Source organism: Colobus angolensis, unplaced genomic scaffold, assembly GCF_000951035.1.
Source record: "Colobus angolensis palliatus isolate OR3802 unplaced genomic scaffold, Cang.pa_1.0 Scaffold49, whole genome shotgun sequence".
In the NCBI taxonomy this organism is placed as follows: domain Eukaryota; kingdom Metazoa; phylum Chordata; class Mammalia; order Primates; family Cercopithecidae; genus Colobus; species Colobus angolensis.
In genome coordinates, this window is record NW_012118376.1 from 4,278,467 (window position 1) to 4,303,995 (window position 25,529).

General features: G+C 39.6%; 2 protein-coding genes across 2 annotated transcripts in view; both read right to left on the bottom strand.

The window, feature by feature from the left end:
- Positions 1 to 11,375, bottom strand: part of ANKDD1B (ankyrin repeat and death domain containing 1B) — a 55,971-nt gene extending 44,596 nt beyond the window's left edge. The window contains 4 exon segments of the mRNA XM_011959238.1: positions 1,921 to 2,019; positions 5,474 to 5,577; positions 11,182 to 11,332; positions 11,334 to 11,375. Of these exon segments, the coding sequence (XP_011814628.1) occupies positions 1,921 to 2,019; positions 5,474 to 5,577; positions 11,182 to 11,332; positions 11,334 to 11,375 (396 nt within the window).
- Positions 11,376 to 19,825: 8,450 nt separating this feature from the next.
- The window catches only part of POLK (polymerase (DNA directed) kappa), a 90,172-nt gene continuing 84,468 nt past the window's right edge, over positions 19,826 to 25,529 (bottom strand). Inside the window, exons 13-16 of the mRNA XM_011959237.1 lie at positions 24,131 to 25,090; positions 23,511 to 23,553; positions 22,528 to 23,366; positions 19,826 to 22,201 (exon numbers count right to left, since the gene is read on the bottom strand). Coding sequence (XP_011814627.1) covers positions 23,285 to 23,366; positions 23,511 to 23,553; positions 24,131 to 25,090 — 1,085 coding nt within the window. The 3' untranslated portion in view covers positions 19,826 to 22,201; positions 22,528 to 23,284. The remainder of the gene's footprint in view (positions 22,202 to 22,527; positions 23,367 to 23,510; positions 23,554 to 24,130; positions 25,091 to 25,529) is intronic.

The window sequence follows — 25,529 nt, forward strand, 5'->3', positions numbered from 1 at the left end:
ATCTCCTGACCTCGTGATCCACCCGTCTCGGCCTCCCAAAGTGCTGGGATTACAGGCTTGAGCCACTGTGCCCTGCCAAGGCTGCCGCTTTCTTATGTACTTTGGCTTCATGTTTAATTATTTAGCTCTCCTAAATTAAATTAAATTAAACAAAACACTCACCACAGACCCTTCACAGGTGTCAGGCTGGGGGATGATCAGGTCTTTCCCTTCCCACGAGGCCATATTTCAGACCATCACATGGGAAGAAACCTTGGACAATACCTAGCTTTCCTAGGCACAGGTACCTGCGACCTTTGGCAGTGTACGTGTCCCTGGGTACTTGAGATTAAGAGAATGTGATGACTTTTAACCAGCAAGCTGCCTTCAGGCACTTGTTTAACAAAGCACACCCTGCATAGCCCAAAATCCTTTAAACCTTGAGTCACCATAGCACATGACTCTTGCAAGGACAAGGTTGGGGGTAGGGTCACAGATTAACAGCATCTCAAATACAGAACAAAATGGAGTCTCTTATGTCTACTTCTTTCTATATAGACACAGTAACAGTCTGATCTTTCTTTTCCCCACATAATTGATTTGCACTCTGACACAAACCAGTCCTGTATTTAACATATCAGAAACACGGCAATCCTCAGATATGCTGTTTAAAAGAAAAGATGCAATCTAATCTGGCAATGGATACATAGATGTTCGCTGTATGATTCCCTCTACTTTGGTATAGTAAAGATTTGGGGTTATGGTTCTGGCTAAAACGAAGTAAGCACAGTCCACTCTGTCTCTCCCACCAAAACAAATAAAATCTCTGGAAAGAATGCATGGAACGTATACCTACTATATACCCACACACATTTTAAATTAAAAATTAAAAAAAAAAAGAATGCATGAAACAGCTGAGGACTCTGTAAATGGTATCAGGTGGATTGGGGAAAAAAAAATCAGAACTCAAGGACAATCCTGCTGTGACTTTCCAGATTTTTCTTTTCCTCCCATACCTTCCAACTTGGACTTGAGGCAGTGCAAATCATGGAACTGTGCCCTGGGCACAGTCAGAAAGATTTCCAACAGAAGCTCTCTCATTCTGGTGTAAGGAGGAGAAGGGAGCCCCTATAGAATAGAGAAGGCAGGGGAAATTCTCTGCTTCTTTTTTCTCTGCAGGCCCTGCCCCCTCCCCGCAAGCCAAGCCCCACTCCCAAAGCTACAACTTGACAGTGGTAAGGGTAGCAGCAGTGGCTGGGCAAGCACCTTAAAGTCCGACATAGGGGAATCTTTGTCTCTGACCAGAGGAACTGTGGTCATAAAGCAGGGTGGAGGGAGAATCCAAATGTTCTCTTGTTACCCTCCCCCACTTGGTCCTGGAGGCAGACCTATTTGTGGGAAGTACACAGCAGGGCTGGGAGACCACAGCCTTGGCTTTCCAGTCAGAGGACCAGGAAAACAGGGCGGGGAGCTGGAAAATGTAGGGGAGTTGATCATGGAGAGGATGGAGCCTGAGAAAGGGATGGCATAAAGTTGTGTGTGTGCTGCTGGGCTTACCCCTGAGCTGTTTAATAAGCCTATTTATTATCAGAGTTCATAGAGCAAAGTCAATATTTAAAGTCTCTGGGGTCAGTTAGCTTCTGTCTTCCACATCCCAGATTCTACTCTGGACAATGATCTTGCTTTTACAAATGCATGCTATTGGCCATAAAGTCAATATGAGAAAATAAGCAAAAACCCAGATCCCATAGGTAAAAGGGAAACAATTTAGTCCCCAAATACAAAGAGCACATATATGTATATTCTCTGAAGAGACGTTTCCAAAACAAACACTGCCAATTAAAATATTTTGCATGTATGTGAAGAAAAGATGTCTGGAGTGATCAGATTCTCCCTGTACATTGGTTATGCTCCAATTTGTTCTACTCAAGATGAGCTTACCTTATCAGCAACATCCACCCTGGCCTTGTGTTTAAGCAAGAAATCCACTGCAGATAAATGATTTCTCCCCACTGCAAAATGCAGGGCTGTGCGGTTCATCTGAGGAAGCATAATTTATGTTTTTAGTCACTGATCATTATTTAGTGCTTTTAGGTTTCCTGTTTCTTGAATGGCCATACTTTTCTATCAGGTGTTTCTATTTTGATTGTTTGGCTCCACTCTTTGCCTTTACCTTTGAAAGTTGTGAGAATTGTGTCCAGCCGAATTCTGCCTTCATTATGAGATAACAGCAGAGAATTTGGCAATCCACTGAAGGACACGCCTCAAGCTGAAATTCTTGTTTCAACTTATATTGTATTGTAGCATTATGTTGTGGCAACATAATGGGTTTTGTTTAGAAAGTAAAAGTTGGATTTCCCCCTTATATAATCATTAATAATGGTAAATTTTTCTGCTTAGTATATACTAATAATGCATAGCGGAAATTTTCCTAGGTATTCAATCCACTCATGTTCATTCTTCTCTAAGTTCTTGGACTGTAAACTTTACTGAAGCAAATAAATTCCTTTTGAAAGGAAGAAGGAAGGGAGGAAGGGATAAAAGAGTGAAGAAAAGAGGAAGGAAAGACAGAAAGGCAGAGGAAAAGCTATGACCATCTTGCTCCAAAGGAAAGTCCATGTGGTGCTCCTGGGATACCCAGAGACAGTCTAATACATTTCAGACAATGAAAGTTTTGCTTGGAAGTGATATGAATCATAATACCCATATTCTAGACACTGTTTTTGCTCCCAAAGAAGATGTCTGGGCATGGCTTTCCTATTCTTTGTTACACATAAATAAGAAAAAAAAAGAGAACTGTTTAAATATTTGATTTTCTTGGTAGTGTCAACCTAAATAATAAGAGACTTTCAAAAGAAAAGATAGTTATTTGGGAATAAAGCATTGCAACGGGAATATGCATGTCATAGTAAACTATGTGTGTATTTAGGGAAGTAAAAGAAGACAAAGGTTTTTAAAGGAAAAAAAATGAGGATTACATAATTGTTTTGAAATAATTATCCTTTGCTGCAAAGTTCAACAACAAGCTGACTCCAGTCTTAGATTAGACAGGCAGTTTCTGGGCAGTTGTCCTTGCAGAAGTATTTTCTGTGTAAGGTTGTGATGGCCTTTGTGTAAGGTTGTGGGTTTTGCAGTCTTCTGTGATAGTTTTTGTTATCAAGTATACAAGCATGAGAACCCTGTCTTCATGGCCTTCCCCAGCTCTATTTGTCAAGGTTTTCTTAATATCAGTGACCCCATTTTGATTCTGAAAACTTTCACAATAGCTAAACCAGTGATAAAATAAGTTCGACAAAACATGAGTTATGGCTGGGCACGGTGGCTCATGCCTGTAATCCCAGCACTTTAGGAGGCCAAGGTGGGTAGATCACCTGAGGTTAGGAGTTCGAGACCAGCCTGGCCAACATGGTGAAACCCTGTAACTACTAAAAATACAAAAATTAGCCAGGCGTGGTGGCGTGCATCTGTAATCCCTGCTACTAAGGAGGCTGAGGCAGGAGAATTGCTTGAACCCAGGAGGTGGAGATTGCAGTGAGCTGAGATTGCGCCACTGCACTCCAGCCTGGGCAAGAGCGCAAGACTCCGTCTCAAAACAAAACAAAACAAAAAAACCCATGAGTTTTGACTTTGTCTGAAATCTGGAGCTTTGTTCTACTATGTCAAATATGGGCTTAGAAGCTCCACTATTAACTTTACTTGTGAATAAGGATGTAAGCCAAAATTTCACCCAAGATAATTCAATAAAATTACTTATATTTTAAAAAGCTCCATCATCACTGGTTTTAAGGAACTCTCCAAGTAACCATGTCAATGATTTGCTGTAAACAGTAAACAGATGTTATGAGAAAGTATAATACAATTCATTAGGAATTTATAATAACTTGCCCCGGTGTAAGTTAAAGTGTATTCGATTGTACTATCTCTCCAAGTACTTTAATACTAAAAAAAAGTTTAAAACAAAATAGAAAGTTGAATATGGAAAAATGTTAAATGGTTTAAACAGTATACTACAGAATCTATTTCCTGCTACTTGGAAAAGTGATTATTGCTTCACTTACTCCCACAATTAACCTTTCATGGTCAAAATAATCTTCAAAGATACCTATCCACAAATATTTTTAAAACTATGCAAATATCCCCTTCAAAGAGACTTGCTTGCTTCTTTCCTTTTCCTTCCTTTCCATCCTTTTTCCTTTCTGCCTTTCCTTCCTTTCTTGATTCCTTTTTTTCTTTTTGTCCCTAAAATTGTTATGCTACAAAATTTTGCTGCTTTCCTATTCTAGGATATCTATGGAACATGAACACGATATATACTCATAACACATCACACACACACATTATACACATAGACATATCAATCCCCACACTTATCCCCACACATAAGCACAAAGGCCCCCAACACATATGCACAACATCTTCCACTGCACCTAGTACGTGATTTCAGATTCTGCAGCTTCAGTTTCCAGGACCTTACTGCCTGCGATAGATATAGGTTTTGTGAAACCTGAGTTTAGACTATTTAGGGAGTCTTCTTTAAAGCCAGAGTCAGAAAGCTTAAATAATTGCAGTTAAAATGCCTTATAATTTTTCAGATTTTACAAAATCATATAGTCATAGGAATATATTACTAGAGCCCTCTCAGTGCCTTACAAGGGGCCTGTACAAGCAAGGGCCCTGAAGCTTATGCTTCATTTACCATTAAATAGTAAATCATTTACCATTAAATTTACCATTAAATACAATTACCCACCACCCAGGTGGGTGCCACACCCACCTGGAACCACTCCACAAATTGTCCTAAGCAATTGACACAGCCTCCAACCTTCACTTTGATAAGCCTGGCCTCAAAGGACTATCAGGAAATCCTCACAAAAGCAAGCAGTAGAGAATCCAAATTTATGGCAGCGGACTTTCCCTCTGCTAAAACCCAGGGACTTAAAGAACAAGTAAGAGCCAGGTTTTAGATAAGGCCTCATTGCCCAAGAGACAGATACACTACATTTCAAAACCACTACAGTGAAAATCCACATGCCTCTTTAGATTTTTAAATTTGTAAAAACAGAACCACACAGGACATCATTGGCAAGAAAACAACCCAGACTGTGTAGCAAAAAATTTTGTGTCTTTCCAGAATGTGTGAGGCCAAACTCATCCACAGGCGACAATCCAGGACCAGGTCCAAGCCTATAACCCTGACAGCTGGCGCTACCTATAACCCCGACAGCTGGCTTTACTGCCCACCCACAGACTTTGAATAGATATGCATGAAGATTCTGTGCACTGCCCTTCTTGGAAGAGGAATTAAAACGCACAGAGCCTCTTCCACTGTTTGACTCCACCTTTTAGCTTAAACACCCTGGGATTACCAACAAAGGAGCGCTCCCTTATCTCAGCCAGCACCATGATTTTTACTTTTATTATTATTTCAGATGTCCTGTGTAAACCCAAGCCATTACTGGAGTAGTCACTTGTCATATTTATGACTTCTACTCACATTGTTCACAGCATTAATGTTAACCTTGTTTTCAGACAGCTTCTCCATAAGATCCAAATTATTGCTTTTAGCAGCATTCTGAAAGCTTCTCTCATTTGGCAGTACTGAAAGAAAGCAAGGCAAGCATGAACTAAGGGAATTTAAGGAGGCCAAAGAGAAAGCATATTTCATAGGGCAAACCTTGTAACAACAGCCTTGAAACGAAACAACAGCCTTTGAGTCTTTTACATTTAGCTATTTTTATTTAGGACACAGAAACTTTGCTTCAATATCTTATAAAACTGTAGTATCAAGATTCAATTTTCTCCTTATGCTGCAACGGTTTTCACACCCTTAAAAATGTTCCTGGCCCCAAACAAAACATTATTCATAAGGACCACCCTGAAGTCAGTAATGTGGTATCTGGTTTAGAAGGTCAGAAGGCAGTAGACTTCCCAGGGGACATTGTTTGTAAAAAACCTTGTACAAGATTAGGCAGGGTGGAGTCCAAATGCTCCTACAGCTTACAGAGATAAAACTGTTGTCTTCAGAACTCTATACAGACGCTAGGCCTGCACGAAGAAAATTTCAAAATGCAGCCCATCATATATACAGACACAAAGGTAAAGGGGATGAAAATGTTTTATTCTCATTGATATAAAAACACAGAGAAGTAGATTGACATCTACTATAAATGTCATATTTCACATACATATACACATTCATATGATAGGCTTTATTAACTGTCATAGAGAAGATTCCAGGGTTTATTGAGTTTTTTTGTTATGTAGGGGAGTAGAGGGCTCTCAGAGAACAGCCCAACATGAAGGGATAAGACCAGAATTGAGGTTAAGTAGGAGTCAATAACAGACCATCTCCAAACAGAAAGGACCTGTAAGAGAGGTTTCTGTAGATGTGTTGCTGAATAGTTTCCTAAGCGTTTGCTTGTTCTTAAATTATACCATCACAACATTCAATGTTCCCCAAGTTTTTGCCAAAGCAAAGACCCTTAAGGACTTTGCCAAGTCCAATCAAGGACCAACAAAGGAGTATCTTCTTGGGAAATACTGTTATGGGCTGAAGTGTGTCTCTCCAAAATTCATATGTTGAACTACTAACCCCAAGTACCTCAGAATGTTGACTATGTTTGGAGATAGGGCCTTTAATGAGGTAATGAAGGTAAAATGAGGTCATATGAATGGGCTCCAATCTGATATGATTGGTGTCCCTAAAAGAAGAGAGATTAGGACGGACACACACACAACACACACACACACACACATACACACACGGAAAACCAGGTGAAGGCAGGGAGAAGGTGACCATCTATAAGCCAAGGAGAGAGGCCTAAGAAGAATCCAACTTTTCCAACATCTTGATGTTGCACTTGTAGCCTCCAGAGCTGTGAGAAAATAAGCATCTGTGGTTTGAGCCATCCAGTCTGCTGTACTTTGTCATAGCAGCCCGAGCAGACTCATACAGATTCACATGTTCATTCTTTCTGTTACCTGGATCCTTCTCTTCCTTCCTACCCCTACTCTTGTCACCATTCTAGGTGACTTCAACCTCCTCACAGATGATTAATCCAACACCTTGGCCTCTTAGTTTCCTCTAATAATCTTCTGTAGATCTGACCTCAGTCATCAAATTTCAGAGACACATTCCTGAACTAATCATCACTCAAACTGCACTACCTCTGAAATCTTGACTTCCAGAATCCTATTCTTTGACCACAACTTCTCATCCATTCAGCTCAGCTGCTCTAGTTCTCCAAGTCCAGAAATTCTGCAACCTTATGAAGTCCTCCAGTCCACAGTTCTAACCCTTTTTCATATTCTTCATTTCTGTGCCCTTACTTCCCTCCTTACCATGTTTAGATTCCATGGTGCCAGTTTGTTTTCGCTGCTGTAACAAACTACCTGACACTGAGTAATTTTTTAAAAAACAGAAATTTATTTCACACATTCAGACCATAGCATATGGTCCACCTATGAAATCACTTCTATGCAAACACCTCCCTCACCATTCTTTTCCTCCATTAGACTAGTTGGTCAGAATCCTAATTCTGTGATTAAATCCAACTGCTACTTGCTTTGTTTCTGTACCTGAACAGCTAAACGGTACTGGAGAAAAACACACAACCATGCTGTGGTAAACATTGCTAGTGTTCATCAATATCTGCTTCTTCTCTTCTACCTGGTCACATGTGTAAGCCCATATCCCAGCCTGGATACAGCTAGATGAGGTGTATCCAATGGGCTGAAAGCAGAAGTGATGGCATGTCACTTTGGGGCTGAGTCAGTGAAAAGCCTGTGTCACCCTCTAGGTCTCTTTTCCCTGCCTTATCAACACTGGAAGCCATGTGTTTAAATGAAGGGGTCACAAGATGGTGGTACCTCCATCAACTTGGTATTGGGAGATAATTCTCTCTGGGTCTCTCACATTTCCGCACATCTTACAAGCAAAAGCATTGACTGGCTTTGCTCTTTACTATCTTTTCAAGGATGTTTGTATAGTGAAAAGCCTTTGTGGGGAAAAGAAAGAGATCAGCCTGTTACTGTGTCTATATAGAAGGAAGTAGACATAAGAGACTCCATTTGGCTCTGTATTTGAGATGCTGTTAATCTGTGACCTTACCTCCAACTTTGTCCTTGCAAGAGACATGTGCAAAGGTGACTTAAGGTTAAAAGGATTTTGGGCTGTGCAGAATGTGCTTTGTTAAACAAGTGCCTAAAGGCTGCTTGTGGTTAAAGGTCATCACCATTCTCTTAAATCTCAAAAAAGAGAAAAACATTTGTCTCCTGCCCCTCCCTGGGCAATGGTTTGTTTACTAAGCAAGGAGAAAACCGCCTTTAGGAATAAGGTGGGGCTTGCTGGAGCAATACTACTAAAAGGTTTATGGAGATGTTCGCATATGCATCTCAAGGCACAGCATTTTCCTTTAAACTTATTCATGTTACAAGGATTTTTGTTCATATGTCTTACTGCTGATTTCCTCCCTACAATGATCCTATTTTCCAGCCACTCCCTTATCTTTTTGATGGTAAAGATAATTATCAATAAATACTAAGGGAACTCAGAGGCCGGTGCCTGCGTGGGTCCTCTGTAAGCTGAGCGCCGGTCCCCTGGGTCCCGCTTTTCTTTCTCTATACTTTGTCTCTGTGTCTTATTCCTTTTCTCAAGTCTCTCGTCCCACCTAACAAGAAGCACCCACAGGTGTGGAGGGGCAGGCCACCCCTTCAAGCCTTGACAAATAGAGATAATGTCTTCCTCTGGAGCAAAGGGCAGGTTTGCTTGCAGCCTTGGAAGAAAGCAATGGTAACGTTCTGTAACACAACCCACTGTGTGAGCAGGTGTCATTTGGCATCTTTATATCTCCCTGTGGGAATTGGGGCTTGGAGAACTGAAACAAATGCTAACACTCTGGCTACTGCTACTGCTGTGAGTAATGAAATCCATCATCTCTGATCCAAAAGTGTCTTCTGCCAGCATCTCTATCACCTAGTAAGCTAACTTGTGAGATTACAAGTAGGGTAAAATCTCAACCCCTTTATGATCCTTGACACCTGGGTTCCTGAGAGACCCTTGCCAACCTATTTTGGACATGCTACACGAGCAAGAAATAGATTTTTCTTTTAAAGATGGGGTCTTGTTACGTTTTCCAGGCTGGTCTTGAACTCCTGTCCTCAAGTGATCCTCTCACCTGGGCCTCCCAAAATGCTGGGATTATAGGTGTGAGCCACCACACCCAGCCAGAAATAAATTGTTTTTATGTCCAGTCACTCAGATGTAGGAGTCATTTATTGCTGCAGGAAAAGCTTACTTTGTCCTGATTGATACACACGCTAACAGGTCTCTTAAATTCTTCCCCACTAATCTCAGCACGACTAGCTAGCCTCTACATTTCCCTAGTCTTCCCTTCTTCAATATGTCATATCCTTTCCTTTCTCCTCAAATATCTGAATTTACTAATCTACCTAATTTACTTCCTCTCACTACCATCACCTAATTCTCAGTCAATACCATTGCCTCATAGTGAAAACAGAAGTAGTAGGACACGAATTCCCACATCTTCCCACCTAGGTGAGTCTACCAACCTACCTTCATTTATATATACAGGATGAAGCATCCCTGTACCTAGGAAAGGCCAACCTCTACATCTGGGCTCTGGATCCCATCCCCTTTTTATCTTTTCAAGTGTTTCATATGTCAGTCTCTTGGAAATTATGTCTTCTTTCCTCTAGATCACTTAATCTCTCCCCAGTGGATCACTTCCTTCAAAAAATACGGAGATGCCATAATACCCTAAGTGTAAAAAACCCTCCTTTGACCCTAGCTTCCTTTCCAACTGCTGCTGCATTTTTCAACTTTCCATTACCCCAAACTTAAGTATTCTATAATTGCTGTCTCCATTTCTTCATCTCAGTCTTGTCTCAACCCATGCTAATCAGACATCTTTCCCACCCCTCTACTGAAACTGCTCTTGTTGAGGTCACTCCATCTTGCCAAAACCCAGTCATCATACCTCTGTCATGTGCATTGAGCTCTTGGCAACTGTGACACAGAGGAACACACACCCCTTGTAACATGTTCTTCTCTAGAGGTCTGGTAAACCAACTGTTGCTTTCTAGTCTTTTCTACCGGCTCTTTTTCCTTTGCTTGATCTCCAACTATTGGAATGCCCCAGGGTTTATATAAAACAAATAACCTGTTGATGTAGGCATGATTCCTCCATCTTACAGATGAGGAAACTGAGATCTTCAAAATTGTCCTAGGCAGCCTGACTCCAACCACATCACCCTGTCTCATGGCCTTCACTGCACTTACCTTAAATTATCTTATTCATTTATTTGCTTACTTATTTTATTGTCCATCACCCCTCCACCACAACAGAATGTTCCACCAGAACAGGGGTTGTCTTGTTCCCTCCATCCCTACATCTAGAACATGCCTAGAAAATAGTTAAGCCCTTGAAAATATTTCCAGAATGACTGAATGACTATATTGAGGAACTGGTGTACAGCTTCCAAGTCTAATTTAGGAAATAAGGCGGTCCCAGCCAGTAGGCTTGGATGGTGTGCCCCGTTAAGAGACTTGAGTACTGGGAAGGCTGAGGTGGGAGGATCACCTGAGCCTGAGGAGGTCTGTGATTGCACTACTCATTCCAGCCTGTGCAACAGAGCAACAAGACCCTGCTTGCAGGGGGCCAGGGTCGGAGGCGGGTGGGGAGTGGAGGGTGCCCGGGAGAGACTTGAATCGCTTTCAGCTTTTGAACTGCTTAACAGCTGCCTTAGTTTATACTACACATTATTCCCAAGGCATAGATGTTCCACTTCATGCTTTAAAAACTTAAGTGCAGAAAGATAAGTGATTTATTTAAAGTCAGACAATAAATCGGCGCATGAGTCACGATATAGGAGATAAGAAGAGCACATGAAACTCTTATTTGCAAAAGGACTTAATCATTATTTTTAAAAGCCTCCTCCTTAATTCGGAAGAATAATACTGTTCTTCCACCCACAGTACATGGTGGGGGTGGATTCCAAAGCTGAAAACCAGCCAACAGGGGGTGCAGCGGTGGAGGCTGGGACTCGGGGTCCCAGGGCGGAGTCGCCGCGCCAGTTTCACTCCCGCAGCTTCCGGAGGCGCTGCACTGGGTACCTTTTTAAGTCCCTTCGACCCAGCCCGCCCCGCAACCTGATTTTCTGAGACCTTGTCCCGGGACTCACGGAGCTCGTATCCGGCAACTGCTGTGTCCTCCTCTCCAAGCCCCTCCGGCTTCGGGATCCGGGACAGGGCCCTCCAAGGCAGGGCGTCCGCGCCCCTCAGGTCCTCCCTGAGACCCTTGGCGGCAGTAGCCGCCGCGAGCAGCAGCCCCCCCTACCGTGGCCCCGTGGCCCCGGGCGCGCCCGGCGAGGTCCATGGTCGCCTCGGCGGACCCGGAGCGCAGGGCCAGACCCAGACCTAGACCCAGACAGGCCCAGGGCGCGAGGTTGGACGCTGGCAGGTCAGCCCGGCCGGAGCGCAGAGTCCTCTCTCTGTTGTGGCGGTTCGCTGGGAAACAAGCCCCTGGTTCCAGCCCTGCCCTGACTTGGGCCGGCCTGGGAGAATCCGCCCTCAGGTGTGGCGTGCACTGTGCTTAAGGTTTGGTTCTCCGGGAAATAAAACATCCTGCGAAATCTACAAGCCCCAGTGAACTCCCACTTCTACTCTACCACTTCTTTGTACAATTTTAAGAAATGTCAAGGTTGAATTTATAACCAACACTACAGGAACTTCAATATTAAATGATTTCTAAATGGGCTTCCAACATTTTCTTTTGAATAAAGTAAGACTTGATTTCTCCTTTGAGGATCACGCAATTATAATCTCTCCTGGCGGATTCTTTTGAAAAGTGAAATAATACAGAAGCAAGTCAAATTCTGACCCCCCAAATAAACTTCAAATAAGAAAGGTAATCAGGTTTTATTTTTTATTCTTCTTACAAATTTACAAAAGATGTATCATTTTAATGTAAATTATGTAATATCAATGTTCATTTCAAACTTGTCAGCTTTTCCCTTCAAATTATTGTGCACCCAATTTGAGGCACTGAATTCAAAACAATGTTTCCTTATCAATGAAAACAAATGACAAAATATTATTTATCAGAACACCACCCGTAACCTCAAACTTTCCTTTTTTAAAAAAGGGAAATGGGCCTCATGTTTGTAATAGGGATATGATAAAAACAGCAGATAAGTTGAATTGAGTATTATGCAGATATATCAGACAATGTACTAATATGGAAAGTATAATATGTAAATGGAAAAACAGGGCACAAATTATATGTGCATGTAGCATGTTTACAAGTAAAATTCTAAAAATCAGAAGAAAATACCCACACAAAAGAAGGAATAATAGTGAAAACAGCAGCAGATCAGTGGAAAGCATACAGTCAAGTACAGAAAGATCTCCCAGTCTGGGCAACAAAGTGAGAACCCCTCTCTACAAAGTTAACCAGGCATGGTGGTGCGTGCCTGTAGTCCCAGCTACTTGGGAGGCTGAGGTGGGAGGATGGCCTGGGAGGCAGAGGTTGCAATGAGCCAAGATTGTGCCACTGTGTGCCAGTCTGGGTGATAGAGCCAGACCCTATCTCAAAAAATAAATAATAAGAAGAAAAAGATCTGAATTGTGTTATCAAACTTTGAAACTGCTTTCAAATTCTAAACCAAGAAATTTACTTTTTAAAAAATCCTCTTATCGATGACCGGAGAAAATGCATCATCATTTTATGCTATATAGCCTTATAAGAGTATGTGGTACTTATCTTACTCTACCAGATGAGACAAAAACTCCAAAGCAGTGCATTATGTGAAACTCAGCCATAGCTGGACTTTACTTCCCTGAGAGCTTGGGCTAAATGAGAAGCTATGAAGTATACTGTGGGAGGTATTTTCTTTTTCACTCTGTTTCAAATATCAGGTTACTTCTCAAGCAGAATATTAATTCTAAGTGTGCTAATACATAAAAGCTTGCCCACATGATCTGGCACTACTCATCTCTCTGATCTTGGGCCCTACAATTCTTCTCCATTCTTCATCCAGTGATTCCCGGTGGAGAGCCATCCAGCTTTTATTTCCTCCCTTTGCCTAGAACCTCTCTCCCCCACCTCCACTTCCAAATTTTTTAAATAGTTTTGATCCTTTGTATCAGTAAGGTTTCAGGTTAAATGTCACTTCCTCAGAGGAGCCTTCTCGGATCATCTTATTCTAAAAGTGTCCCCTACCTTCATGTTCCATTCTCTTATGCTGTTGTCACTTTCCTTTGTAGCACTTACCACTGGAATATCTGTATTTGTTTAGTGTCTGTTTCCACAACCAGAAGGTAAACTTCATGAATACAGTGATTTTTAAAAGTTTGTTGGGCCAGGCGTGGTGGCCCATGCCTATAATCCCAGCAATTTGAGAGGCTGAAGTGGAGGACGGCTTCAGGCCAGGAGTTTGAGGCCAACCTGGGCAACTTAGTGAGACTCCAGTCTCCACAAAAAATTTAAAAATTAGCTGGTGGTTGTGGTGGTGCACACCTGTAGTCTTAGCTACTTGAGAAGCTGAGATGGGAGTATGGCCTGAGCCAAGGAGGTCAAGGCTGCAGAAAGCTGTTATCATGTCACTGTATTCCAATCTGACAGAGCAAGACTCTGTCTCAAAAAAAAAAAAAAAAAAGTTTCCTACTGCATCTCCAAAGGCTACCCAACCTGCAATAAGTATTTGTCAAATAAATATGGAATGCAATTTAGCCATGTGAGCAGTAACTTGTCTTTGAGTCCTGAAAGCTTTAGTTTTTTCCCTAAAGGAAAGTCTAGACTAAAAAAATATGTTCAATTCTGAAGTAAACCTTTAAAACCAGATCCTGTTCAAGGATTCCATATTTTTAAAAACATCTTCCTGGATTTCTCTTTGCCCTCCTCTACCAGATGATTTCTCCCTAGACTCCCACTTTGTATATTCACCTATTATAGCCCTTCCTACATTGAATAGAAACTGTCCCTGGAGTGGCTGTCCATTTTTTGAGGACAAACATGTCTTAATAATCTTTATATCCTTTGTCCGCTAGGATTCAGCTATAATTAATAGGAAAGCCCAAGTAACTATGGCTTAGTGTTTTTATTTGCTTCTTGTGCAAGTCTCAAAGTGTGCAGGCCAGTGCTGGTATGTCTCTGTTTTACAACGCCCCCAGGAATCAGCCTCTGCAGCCCACTACTCCACCATCCCCATGTGCAGCCCTTATGTTTAGGTGTAAACGGCAGCATCTGCTTCCAGGCAGCAGGATGGAACAGAGAAATAGAAAGAAGAGGCAAAGAGAATGCTACAGCTGCAAGAAGGGAAGTTTCCCAAAAGCAACCACACATAGTACTTCCTTTTTTTTTTTTTTTTTTTGAGACAAGGTCTCGTTTCACTTTGTCACCCAGGTTGGAGTGCAGTGGTGCAATATCAGCTCACTGCAACCTCCGCCTCCTGGGTTCAAGCGATTCTTTTGCCTCAGCCTCCTGAGTAGCTGGGATCACAAGCGTGCCACCATGCCCGGCTACTTTATGTATTTTTAGTAGAGACGGGGTTTCACCATCTTGGCCAAGCTGGTCTGGAACTTCTGACCTCAGGTAATCCATGTGCCTCAGCCTCCCAAAGTGCTGAGATTACAGGTGTGAGACACCGCACCCAGCCAGTACTTCCTTTTATATCCCATTAGTCAAAACTCAAGTCACATGGCTACCCCTAGCTGGGAGGGTGTGAGCTGCAAGGATGGGAGATATATTGTAGTCATCAATTCTGTAACACCTATTTTTCACACTATCACATATTTTTAATTGAGATACTAAATTGTCCGCCTGAATTGAAGTTGAGTTCTTCCAGAGAGGATTTGCATATGTTTCTGCCAGTCACTAGGGACAATACTAACCTAACTTTAATTACATTTTCTGCTTGAGCTCTTCAGGATATCATTTGTGTGAATTCAGATTACAAACCTACATGTGTACTGGTTTGTGATTCAAATTCTCACTGGCAGTCCCTCCTTCCAACCAGTGCCAAGGCTGAGCAGGCAAGTTGCTTTGCTCCCTCTTTCTTCATGGAGGATTTCTCCTTTATCCTTGCTCTGAAGGTATAAACCTTGGTGTCCCATATTTATGCACTGGTAACCTATTAGACTCCCTGTCTTAGGTATTATTTCTTAGTGGTTTATAAAGAATTGATGAAATGTAGTAGTCTATTCTGGGTGATCATGTGCCAAGCTAAAATTCTAATAATATGGCAGAAAAGTAGAATGTTGAAGGACAACCAGGATCTCTGCCCATAATTGCTAGCAAAACCCAAAAAACCTTGGCAAATCTCACACTTGTGGATGGTTTCAGAGATCACACTTGATGTTTAGCATATTCTAAGAGGAAAAAACTTTTGAGCCTTCATAAAAGAGAACTAGATTTTATCCTAGAACTGACTCACCCTTTATTTTTCCTTTTTGTCTCTAATTTAGGAAATCTCTCTCTCTCACTCTCTCCACAGACACCCAAGAACATGAGTGATACTAGGAAAGTATTGTATATAAAAATGCACAAGATGATCTAGAGCAGGGAAAGCAACTGGTGAAAGCTAAGCAATGAGTTAGATGGCCAGATATTAGACAACTGATAAGAACCTGATAAAAGACACGGAAAGAAGTTGCCAGATATTAGACAATTGATAAGAACCTGATAAAAGACATGGAAAGAAGTGTTTTCAAAGAGGCCCAACAAGAGTAGACAGAACTCAATGATAGGTATGTGGCTGGCAGAGGTAGTGTGTGTGTGTGTGTGTGTGTGTGTGTGTGTGTATACAGGAAAGAGTCCTCTACACTTTAGAGACAGGTTAGAAGGGTTAGTACCATTTGTCTCTGAATTATCTTGAATTTCCCTGAGCATTCTGTAGACAGCAGCAGTTACAAAGTAACACTATCACAATTGCCTCATACTGGTAAGGGGAACAGTTCAATATTATGATTTGCTTAATAAATGGAATCATGTTTCCAATAGTCACCATAATGCCATTGGAGTTTTTCTTAACAACCTAATTCAGTTATGTATTACAAAGCAAAAGCCATTAGTCCTTAATTATACAATGAAAAAACAGTTTTTTCTCCAGGGAAATAAACATCACCTCTCTGTGAAGTTTACTAAAATCCTGCCAACACAAAGTGTGTTCAAATATATCACTGCTTTTCAAAATGGAACATTACGTCAAAGAAAATTCAGTACCAGGGCCAGGCATGGTGGCTCAGAGCTTTGGGAGGCTGAGGAAGGAGGACTGCTTGAAGCCAGGAGTTCAAGACCAATCTAGGCCACAAAGCAAGATCCTATCTCAACAAAAATTACAAAAACTTAGCTGGGCATCATGGCACCAGCCTGTAGTCCCAGCTACTTGGGAAGCTGAGATGAGAGGATCTTGAGCCCGAGAGTTCCAGGCTGCAGTGAGTTACGATCATGACACTGCATTCCAGCCTGGGTGATGGTGAGACCTTGTCTCTAAAAACAACAGTTCAGCATCAGGTACACCAGGTATGATTTTTTAAATGAACTATTTCCTCAAAAAACAGTTTTATTAGCCCCAGGTTAATAGTCATATTTTAAGTCTTCTTGCAAATACTTTCAAGCCACTCCAAAAGGACACAGTATAATAATAAAACATGTATAAAGCAAGCCATTATCTAATAAAGGGAAATAAATACAATTGTCTCCTTCTGGAATGCCTACTCTTTAGGACCTAGTGTGAGTGCAGCCACTTAGCCACCATTCTGTCTTCCCAGAGAAAAACAGTAAGATAGTAGTAAACACTCTTGGACACATACTATTTATTCATTTACATGTCAACAAATGACTCTCCATATCTACTGTGTGCCAGGCCATACACTTCATACTTGGAATTCAGAGATAAGTGAAAGCCCAGGATCTCTTGGGGCCTACAATATGGTAGGGAGAAACCAACATCGGGGGCCATGCAAAGAATGTTTCAGGATCTTTGTAGAGAAACAGGAGCACAAAATAGTGACTGATCAGTTTTTCCAGAGGGCAAGGAACCGTTTTCTGAAGGTGGCCCCTGAGCTGAGTTGAAAGACGAGTGACTATGTAGGTGGGAGATAGAAAAGGGGCATTCAGGAAGCATATTCTGGACAGAGGGAACAATGGAGCACAGATGGCGGAAAGGAGAAACAGCTTGGTCTGTTCAGGAAACCCTGAATGCCAAGCCAGTGTTTAGAGTGCATCATGGACAGTGATATATAGGAGCTAGCTTGTACTGGCTTGCAAGAGCTGTTAAAGTTTCAGGAATTTTGTGAACTGGTTGACACCACATAACTTGAAATCTGTCATGGTGGGAGTATTTACACCACAGAAATAATCATACGCTAAAAATCACTCCCTTTTCCTACTCATTCCACTGCTAATCTTGGAGACAGTTGAGAGCTTTTGAAAATTGCTTTGTTTTTTTGACATGAGTGTGCTATTATGGGAACGCTGTTTATGGCTAATCTGTAAAAAAATGCGTGAGATGGTTTAGAGCAAGGAAAACTGACACATCAGTTGGAAAGTCAGAGTTTAGACAACTGATAAGGGTTTGACAAAAGAGATGGAAAGAAATGGATATTTTCAAGAGGCCCCACAAGAATAGACAGAATTCAGTAACAGATACAGGGTTGGCAGAGGTAGCAGTGGATACAGGGGGGATGAGTTAAAAGGTAAGTAGTAGTAAATAAACACATTTGTTAATGAGGGCAGAAAAAATATCTCCTATTAATTGCTACATCTCTCTTGCCTTTAACTTACAGCCTTCTTACATAAATGCCTATAACCACTGTCTACATTTTTTTAGCACAAAGTTCCTTCTTAAATTCTGTTATATGGCTTCCATTACCCACGGTGATGCTGAAACTTCTTACTCTAGAAGGTCACTTCTTCAGTGGGGACATTGACCTTGCGGATACCACAATTCCCATGCTAACTTTAAAATAAAGCACTTCTGGTGGAGTGAATTAAATTTATAAATACTTCTTATAATGTTACTTTTCCTACTATCACATAAGATTGAGGAAAGGTGTATAGCTCTATATTACAGGGACAATGTAAAGACTGATATTAAAAGCGACCTTTGAATTACATTGAAGAGAGGATTATACACATGCAAAGAAATTATGTCATTTGTTGTTTTATACTCTAATATGCATATATTCCAAACGCATAGCCCATCCTCCTTGAGATCTCCTAAACATGTTATGAATTTGAAGTGTCTCTGCATTATTCAAGTGAGGCAGGAAAAAGTTACTCTAAGTGATCTTTCTTTTTTATATTTTATTTGAATACAATTCTAATAATTCGACATTTATGCAGTAAAGGGTTAACCCAGCAGCCTCAGGTTACTCAAGCCCTGCACTTTTCAAAGAGAGGTGTCTTCAGGTACTGGCCCTTCCTTAGCTCCTGGGAAATGACCTGAGCCCTTGGAATTTCCAGTTTGATAATAGTGTTCTAGTATGCCTGAGGCCTTGGGCTGCATTTTGTGAGTTTGATGAGATAGTTTATGCTAACAGTATGACTCATGGTGAATGTCTGTTTTTGAATGACTGAAGCCCTGGGCCATGAGGTATCACTACACCTCTGGGGTCTTGAGACTTAATAGGTAAGGTGAGTCACATGTGTGATGCATGTCTGTGTGACTGACTTCCAGTAAAAACCTTGGACACCAAGGATTGGTTGATCTTCCCTCGTTGGCAATATTTTACACATGCTGTCACACATTTCTGGGAGAATGAAGCATGTCCCCATGTGACTCAACGAGGAAGAGGCACCAGGAAACTTGTGACTGAACTGATAAAGAAATAGCGTACTGCAAATAACAAAGCCTAATATAACGAATTGAGTTAGGGTTGGAGAGAAGACTTCAGGGAGTCGGGACACAAATATCACAGACTGGAAAACCGGTGACTTGTTTGGTGGTGTATTAGGGTTCTCTAGAGGGGCAGAACTAATAGGACAGATGTATATATGAAGGGGAGTTTCTTAGGAAAATTGACTTACACAATCACAAGGTGAAGTCCCATACAGGCTGTCTGCAAGCTGAGGAGCCAGGAAGCCAGTCTGAGTTCCAAAACTTCAAAAGTAGAGAAGCAGACAGTGCAGCCCTTCAGTCTGTGGCTGAAGGCCTGATAGTCCCTGGCAAATCACTGGTGTAAGTCCAAGAGTCCAAAAGCTGAAGAACTTGGAGTCTGATGTTCCAGGGCAGAAAACATGCAGCACAGGAGAAAGATGGAGGCCAGAAGACTTAGCCAGTGTAGTCCTTCCACGTTCCTCTGCCTGCTTTTATCCTAGGTATGCTGGCAGCTGATTAGATGAGTGCCCAACCAGACTGAGGGTGGATCTGCCTCTTGAGCCCACCGACTCAAATGTTAATCTTCTTTGGCAATACCCTCACAGACACACCCAGGAACAATATTTTGCATCATTTAATCCAATCAAGTTGACACTCAATATATATATTTTTTTTAATTTCTTCATTTTACATTTAATTGTCATGCTTTAGTAAAATCAACTGAATCAAGGAGGAGATAAACAGCTCAAAACAGACACTCAATATTAACCATCACAAGCGGTAACAAAATATTTGGTCAAACTGTCTACAGCTGTCTTTGGAAAGAAGACCAAATGCTGATTGAGGCAGTAGCCTTAGGGGAAATGCTAGAGAAAAACTAAAAATTTGGCATGGGATGGCTCTTTCTTGCTGTGTTCAGCAAGGTCCTAGAAGAAAGAAATATATTTTTTTCTCGACTAAAACTAGCTTGCAGAGATGGAGGAAAATATCTTGTTAACGAAAGCAGTTTTTGCCATTTTTTTCTTTTTATTATAAAGGTCATATATGAATAAGAATACATAAAATATATATGTATAAAGTGTATTTTAAAAGTGAACATCCATGCAATCACCAGCCAAGACAAGAAATAGAACACTGCCAGCATCCCAAAAGCGCCAGGTGCCACTTCCCAATCACACTGCCTTACCTCTCCACAGAGGAAATCATTATTCTGGTTCTGGGGACAGCAAAACACTTGCTTTTCTTTACAGTTTTATCTCATATATATAAATATACACCCTTAAAACAATATAGTTGTTCAGTTTTTACTGTTTTAAACTTTATACAAATGGAATCATGTTGATGGCATCCCTCTGTGATTTGCTTCTTTTGCTCTATGCTATGTCTGTGATATTCATCTATGTTGTGATTAGCTATTTCCTTCATTTTCACCATTGTGTAGAATTCTATTGTTTCAACACAAATGCCATGGTAGAATTTAACCATTCTACCATTGCTGAATATTTGGTTCATTTCTAACTTTTGGATATTGCGGTGCTGCTATGAACACTAAAAAATTTTTTTCTAGGCCACCTTCCTGACTGGGCAGAACTTTCTTGTACATGCTTTCTAGGATACATGTTCAGTAGTTTTCCCAAGGCATTGTATTAGTTAGGGTCCTGACAGGGAAAAAAATAACTGTAATGAAAGATAACCTGCAAAGATGTATACTTCAGAGTGCAATTGCTGGGTTTTGAGCACATTTATCTTTAAATTTACTGAAGGACAAATTTTTCCACAGGGATTGTTTTCAATGTAAGAGCTGACATCATCACCAAAACTTAGTATCATTAGATCATTTCATTTTTGTAAATAAGGTAGAGATGTAATGATATCTCCTTGTAGTTTTATTTTTCACTTCCCAAATATTAATATGGCTGGGAATATTTTCATGTTTCTTGGTCATCTGGATTTCCTTTCATTTGAAATGCCATATAAAGTCTTTTGTCCAAATTTCTATTGACTATCTTTTTCTTACTGATTCATAGGGATCATTTATATATTCTGGACACTAGTTTTTCACCAGTTATATATATTGCAAATATGGTGGTTCTTTATATTAGGTTTATATTAGGTTCACTAAGTAGGTAAGATTATGCACGCTTATTACCAGTCCTTGTAGTTTTGCTGTATTTTCTTCAAATGCCCCATATCAAAATTATAATAAAAAGAAAATGGGTTGGATATAATAGACAAAACAGGCAGTAAAGAATGTGAAGAAAATTCTGGGCAGAGAAAATAAAAATGAAGGCATAAGAGGGAGGAAGATTGGAAAAGTAAGAAAACCATCTCTATTAGATCTATAAAAGTTTTAAATTTTATTTCAAATATTATTAAATATTACTAAATGATTAACATTCAACTAAATAAATCCTTAAATGAAAATAATTTAGCATTTAATCTAAATTGAAGATAATAAAAATAAACTTAAGGCAAGACAGAAAATAATTCAATATGGTATTATTTACCTTTCAGTACATTAAATATTTCATTGAACTTAAATTTGTACAGAATTTACATAAGTAAATCACATGATCAAGAACCATAACACTACAACTTTGTATTTGCCACAGTGTATAATAACATCAGTCATGGGATTGGATTGGCATGCTAACCGGCATTAAAGCCTAATTTAAACAATCTAGTAATTAAAAGTCCAGTTACCACTTTGCCAAAGTCTGTGAGTTCTTAATTAAGCTATTCCTAAAATATTATAATATATAAAATATATATTTAGATCATAAGCTAAAATATGAAAAGAGGAGAGGAAACAAAAATATAAGAGAACAAAAGATTTAGCTCCTTAAAGAAGTAACAGAAAATGGTTCCAACTTCATGTCACAATTAAATATAATAACTATTATTATATTATTGAGACAGGGTCTCGTTCTTCATCCAGGCTGGAGTGCAGTGGCAAGATCTTGGCTGACTGCAGCCTCGACCTCCCAGGTTCAAGAGGTTCTCCTGCCTCAGCCATCTGAGTAGCTGGGATTACAGGCATGTGCCACCAAGCCTGGCTAATTTTTTTTTTTTTTTTTCGTTTTAGTAGAGATAGGGTCTTATCATGTTGCCCAGGCTGGTCTCAAACTCCTGACCTCAAGTGATCTGCCCACCTCAGCCTCCCAAAGTGCTGCCCTTACAGGTATGAGCCATTGCGCCTGGCCTAAATAAATATTTTTTTGAGAAGAACTCATTGATAGCACAAAAGTATTTGGAGAAACTACTTAAGCTAACTACTATTAAGCTCTCTTCTTTCACAAATATTAATAAAAATGTTGATAGAAATGTAACTAAGATATGTAATGTGTTTTAATACACATTAAGCTTTTGAATTACACATTTTCTCTTGAAGATTATTATTATTATTATTATTATTATTTTGAGACGGAGTCTCTCGCTGTGTCACCCAGGCTGGAGTGCAGTGGCAAGATCTTGGCTGACTGCAAGCTCCGCCTCCCGGGTTCACGCCATTCTCCCGCCTCAGCCTCCGAGTAGCTGGGACTAGAGGCGCCCGCCACCACGCCCGGCTAGTTTTTTGTATTTTTTTTTTTTAGTAGAGACGGGGTTTCACCATGTTAGCCAGGATGGTCTTGATCTCCTGACCTCGTGATCCACCCGCCTCGGCCTCCCAAAGTGCTGGGATTACAGGCTTGAGCCACCGCGCCCGGCCCTCTTGAAGATTATTAAATAATGACTGTACAATTCTTTATAGATTTGTGGAAAGTACCAACATAATTGACAAGAAATGAAATACTGCCATTTAAAAGTCCTGTATTAAAATAAAACTACTTTGAATCATCTTAGACTAAATATTTTAAAAAGTGATTCAAGTGCTTATTCATAAGATAACGGAATTCTAAATAAGAAAAGCCAGATTAAAAATTATATTTTAGGCAAAAACCATTTTAACGCAGATAATACTGTGATATTTATTTTCCTGAAGAAAACCACTTGTACTAGTTATGTTAATACTCTTCACAGAACTTAAGATAAATTTTAATTATGAATGCTCATGAAGTATTTAGATACGAGGATCAATGCCAACAAAGTAGTTAAGTGCTGAAAAATTCTTATGATAATATAGGTTTGTGTGAATCTTTGAGAGCCCTTACAAATGTTTTTATATTCAGTATAAAAATAATAAAAAAAACCTTCTTATCTCATTCCTAATTTCCCTTTTAAAAATTATCTCATAACAGCATTAATTTCCAATTGGTGTATAATGGAAGTAAAATTCTCATGATTATAAAAAAGATATACAGAATCAGTATATATATATATCTTAGAAAAGTAAACATCATCTGAGGAAGGATTATTGCACTTGCCTTCACTAAATAAATCTGCAAACTTAAAATCAGAAAGAACAAATTCATTGATTATAAAACAACAAGTTTCAATTTAAAATTAATGATAAAATGTTCAATGTTTACTTAAAAAATGTATCAAGGGTATGTCTGGGATTGTTTGGTTTTATTTTCTTTGATGAGTACTTTGTCATCAATCCTGGCCTAGAATTAAAAGGAACACACAATTAAAATGCAGGAAGAGATTCTAGAAAATAATTCATTTCTAATATTGACTACTTAATAATTTATAAAATGATTGAATTTTCATATTGTAGCCAGCTTTATTAAAGCTCAAATTAGCCATACCTTTTTGTTTTTGTTACAGCCTTCTGTACTCCACTTGAGCTACCTTTAGAGGAAAGAAAAGTCAAGAAATTCCATAATGAATAATATGAAATAATTAAAAAGTTGTACAAAAATTTAAAAAGTTAAAACTTACTCATTAAATATAATAACTTCCTTGGTACTATATAGTTCATATGGAAACACACCAAAAACAATAATTTCTTTGTAATTTACTAATTTTATTAGCATTACACTTAATTTTATTGGTGAAATTTGGGTAGAGTCAGCACTACCAAAAAATAAGTTAAAGAGGCTTTCTGGTTATGCAGTTATAGTTAATTTACCACTGTGTCTTCGCAGATATTCTCTGAAGGAATTTCTTTTTTGATTAGATCACTCAGCTCCTTAAACTTTTGAGTTCATTCTGTGCTAAATCAAGATCAAACCAAAGTTTTCCCCAAATTCACAATCTATAGGCTTGAGTTAATTCTAACCTATGGCAAGGTAACCAACATTTCCCTAAATGGTGGCATACACAAACTACCCATTTAATAGTATATGTTTCAGATTTAACAATCTCATTAATTTTAATAAAACATATTCCTAGAAAATCATGCAGTTTAAAATGACTACACACTCACCAGTACTTCTGGAGCTTTCTTTGGGTTGATTAACTGGGTTAACTTTGTCCTTTCTTAATTCTTGAATAAAATTTTTATTTAAGCAAACATCCACATGCACATTGAACAAGGTTAGATCTGAAGTCTTTTGTTCTACATTACAAACAGGACAAACTAGAGCTTGGCCTGTTATCACTTCACATAAGTAAGGCTGGCAGGATTCTTGTCTGCTTAATAATCCAACATCTTCGTTTTCCAACGAAACAGTGCAAGAAGAATTCTGATGACAGTGCTCAATATTAAAAGACTTGCCTGGGAGATTAGAACATTCCTCCTTGATATGCTTATTACTTAAAGCATCTATGCTTTCTGCTTTAGATGAGTTATCTATAGTATCTACTAAAGCTACACAATCTACTGAAGACACTTCTTTAATTTTTGGATGGGCTTCATAATCTTGCTTCTCACAAAGTGAAGAAGTAGGAACATTTTCTTTCTTGTTAACTCTGGTAGCAGAAACATGTGAACACGAGAACACTTTAGAGTTTTCACTGATTGAAGATCCATCAAGACATGCATCTACATGTTTATTAAAGGCTTCCAGACTGATGCACCCTTGTGCCCTAAAGCAAACAGGACAGGTAAATATCTGACAGGTATCTGAATTCTCTGATATTTCCAAATTCTCACTCATCTTCTTCTTTAAAACTTCGAATGGTTGTGATGCCTGGAAACTTTGTTTATTCACGGTTTCACATTTAAATGTATCTTGGTGACTCCATTTCCTTTCTGATCGTTTTTTATCAAAGAAACTCTTCTTATGAGACATTTCTAGAGGTTTTACAAACTTATCTTTGTCTGTTTTCTCTAGTATACACCCAGTGGCTGACAGGGCTTGGTTTCCAGCTTGTAAAAAGCCAATAATGCTCCTTTGTTGGTGTTTCCTGTCTTCTTCATTGGGAAAACTAGATATCCGAACACCTAAATTAAACCAATCACAATCAATTTCACATTGAACAAAGCCAATTCACTCACAACGCATAAAAACATTTTGTCTAGTGCTATGACATATGCAAAAGGTTGGCTAGAGAGAAAAAATAAGTCACATTTCAAAGCTGGTATTATAAGTACAAATTTACCTTCCTTTATAAAAGAGTATCATTAAATATTAACTATCTATTTGGAGTTAGCCTAATGATGTAGGATTTTAATTCATATATGACACATACCATTACATTAATACCAGTAACTAACCGGAGTCAACTATACAGACTCTTTAGCTCTCTTTTTTCTAATAAACTTTATTTTTTAGAGAAATTTTAGGTTCACAGCAAAATTGAGCAGAAGGTACAATGAGTTCCCATAGATTCCCTTCCCCTACACAAGTATACCCCTCCACCCCAACTATCAACATGTGGCA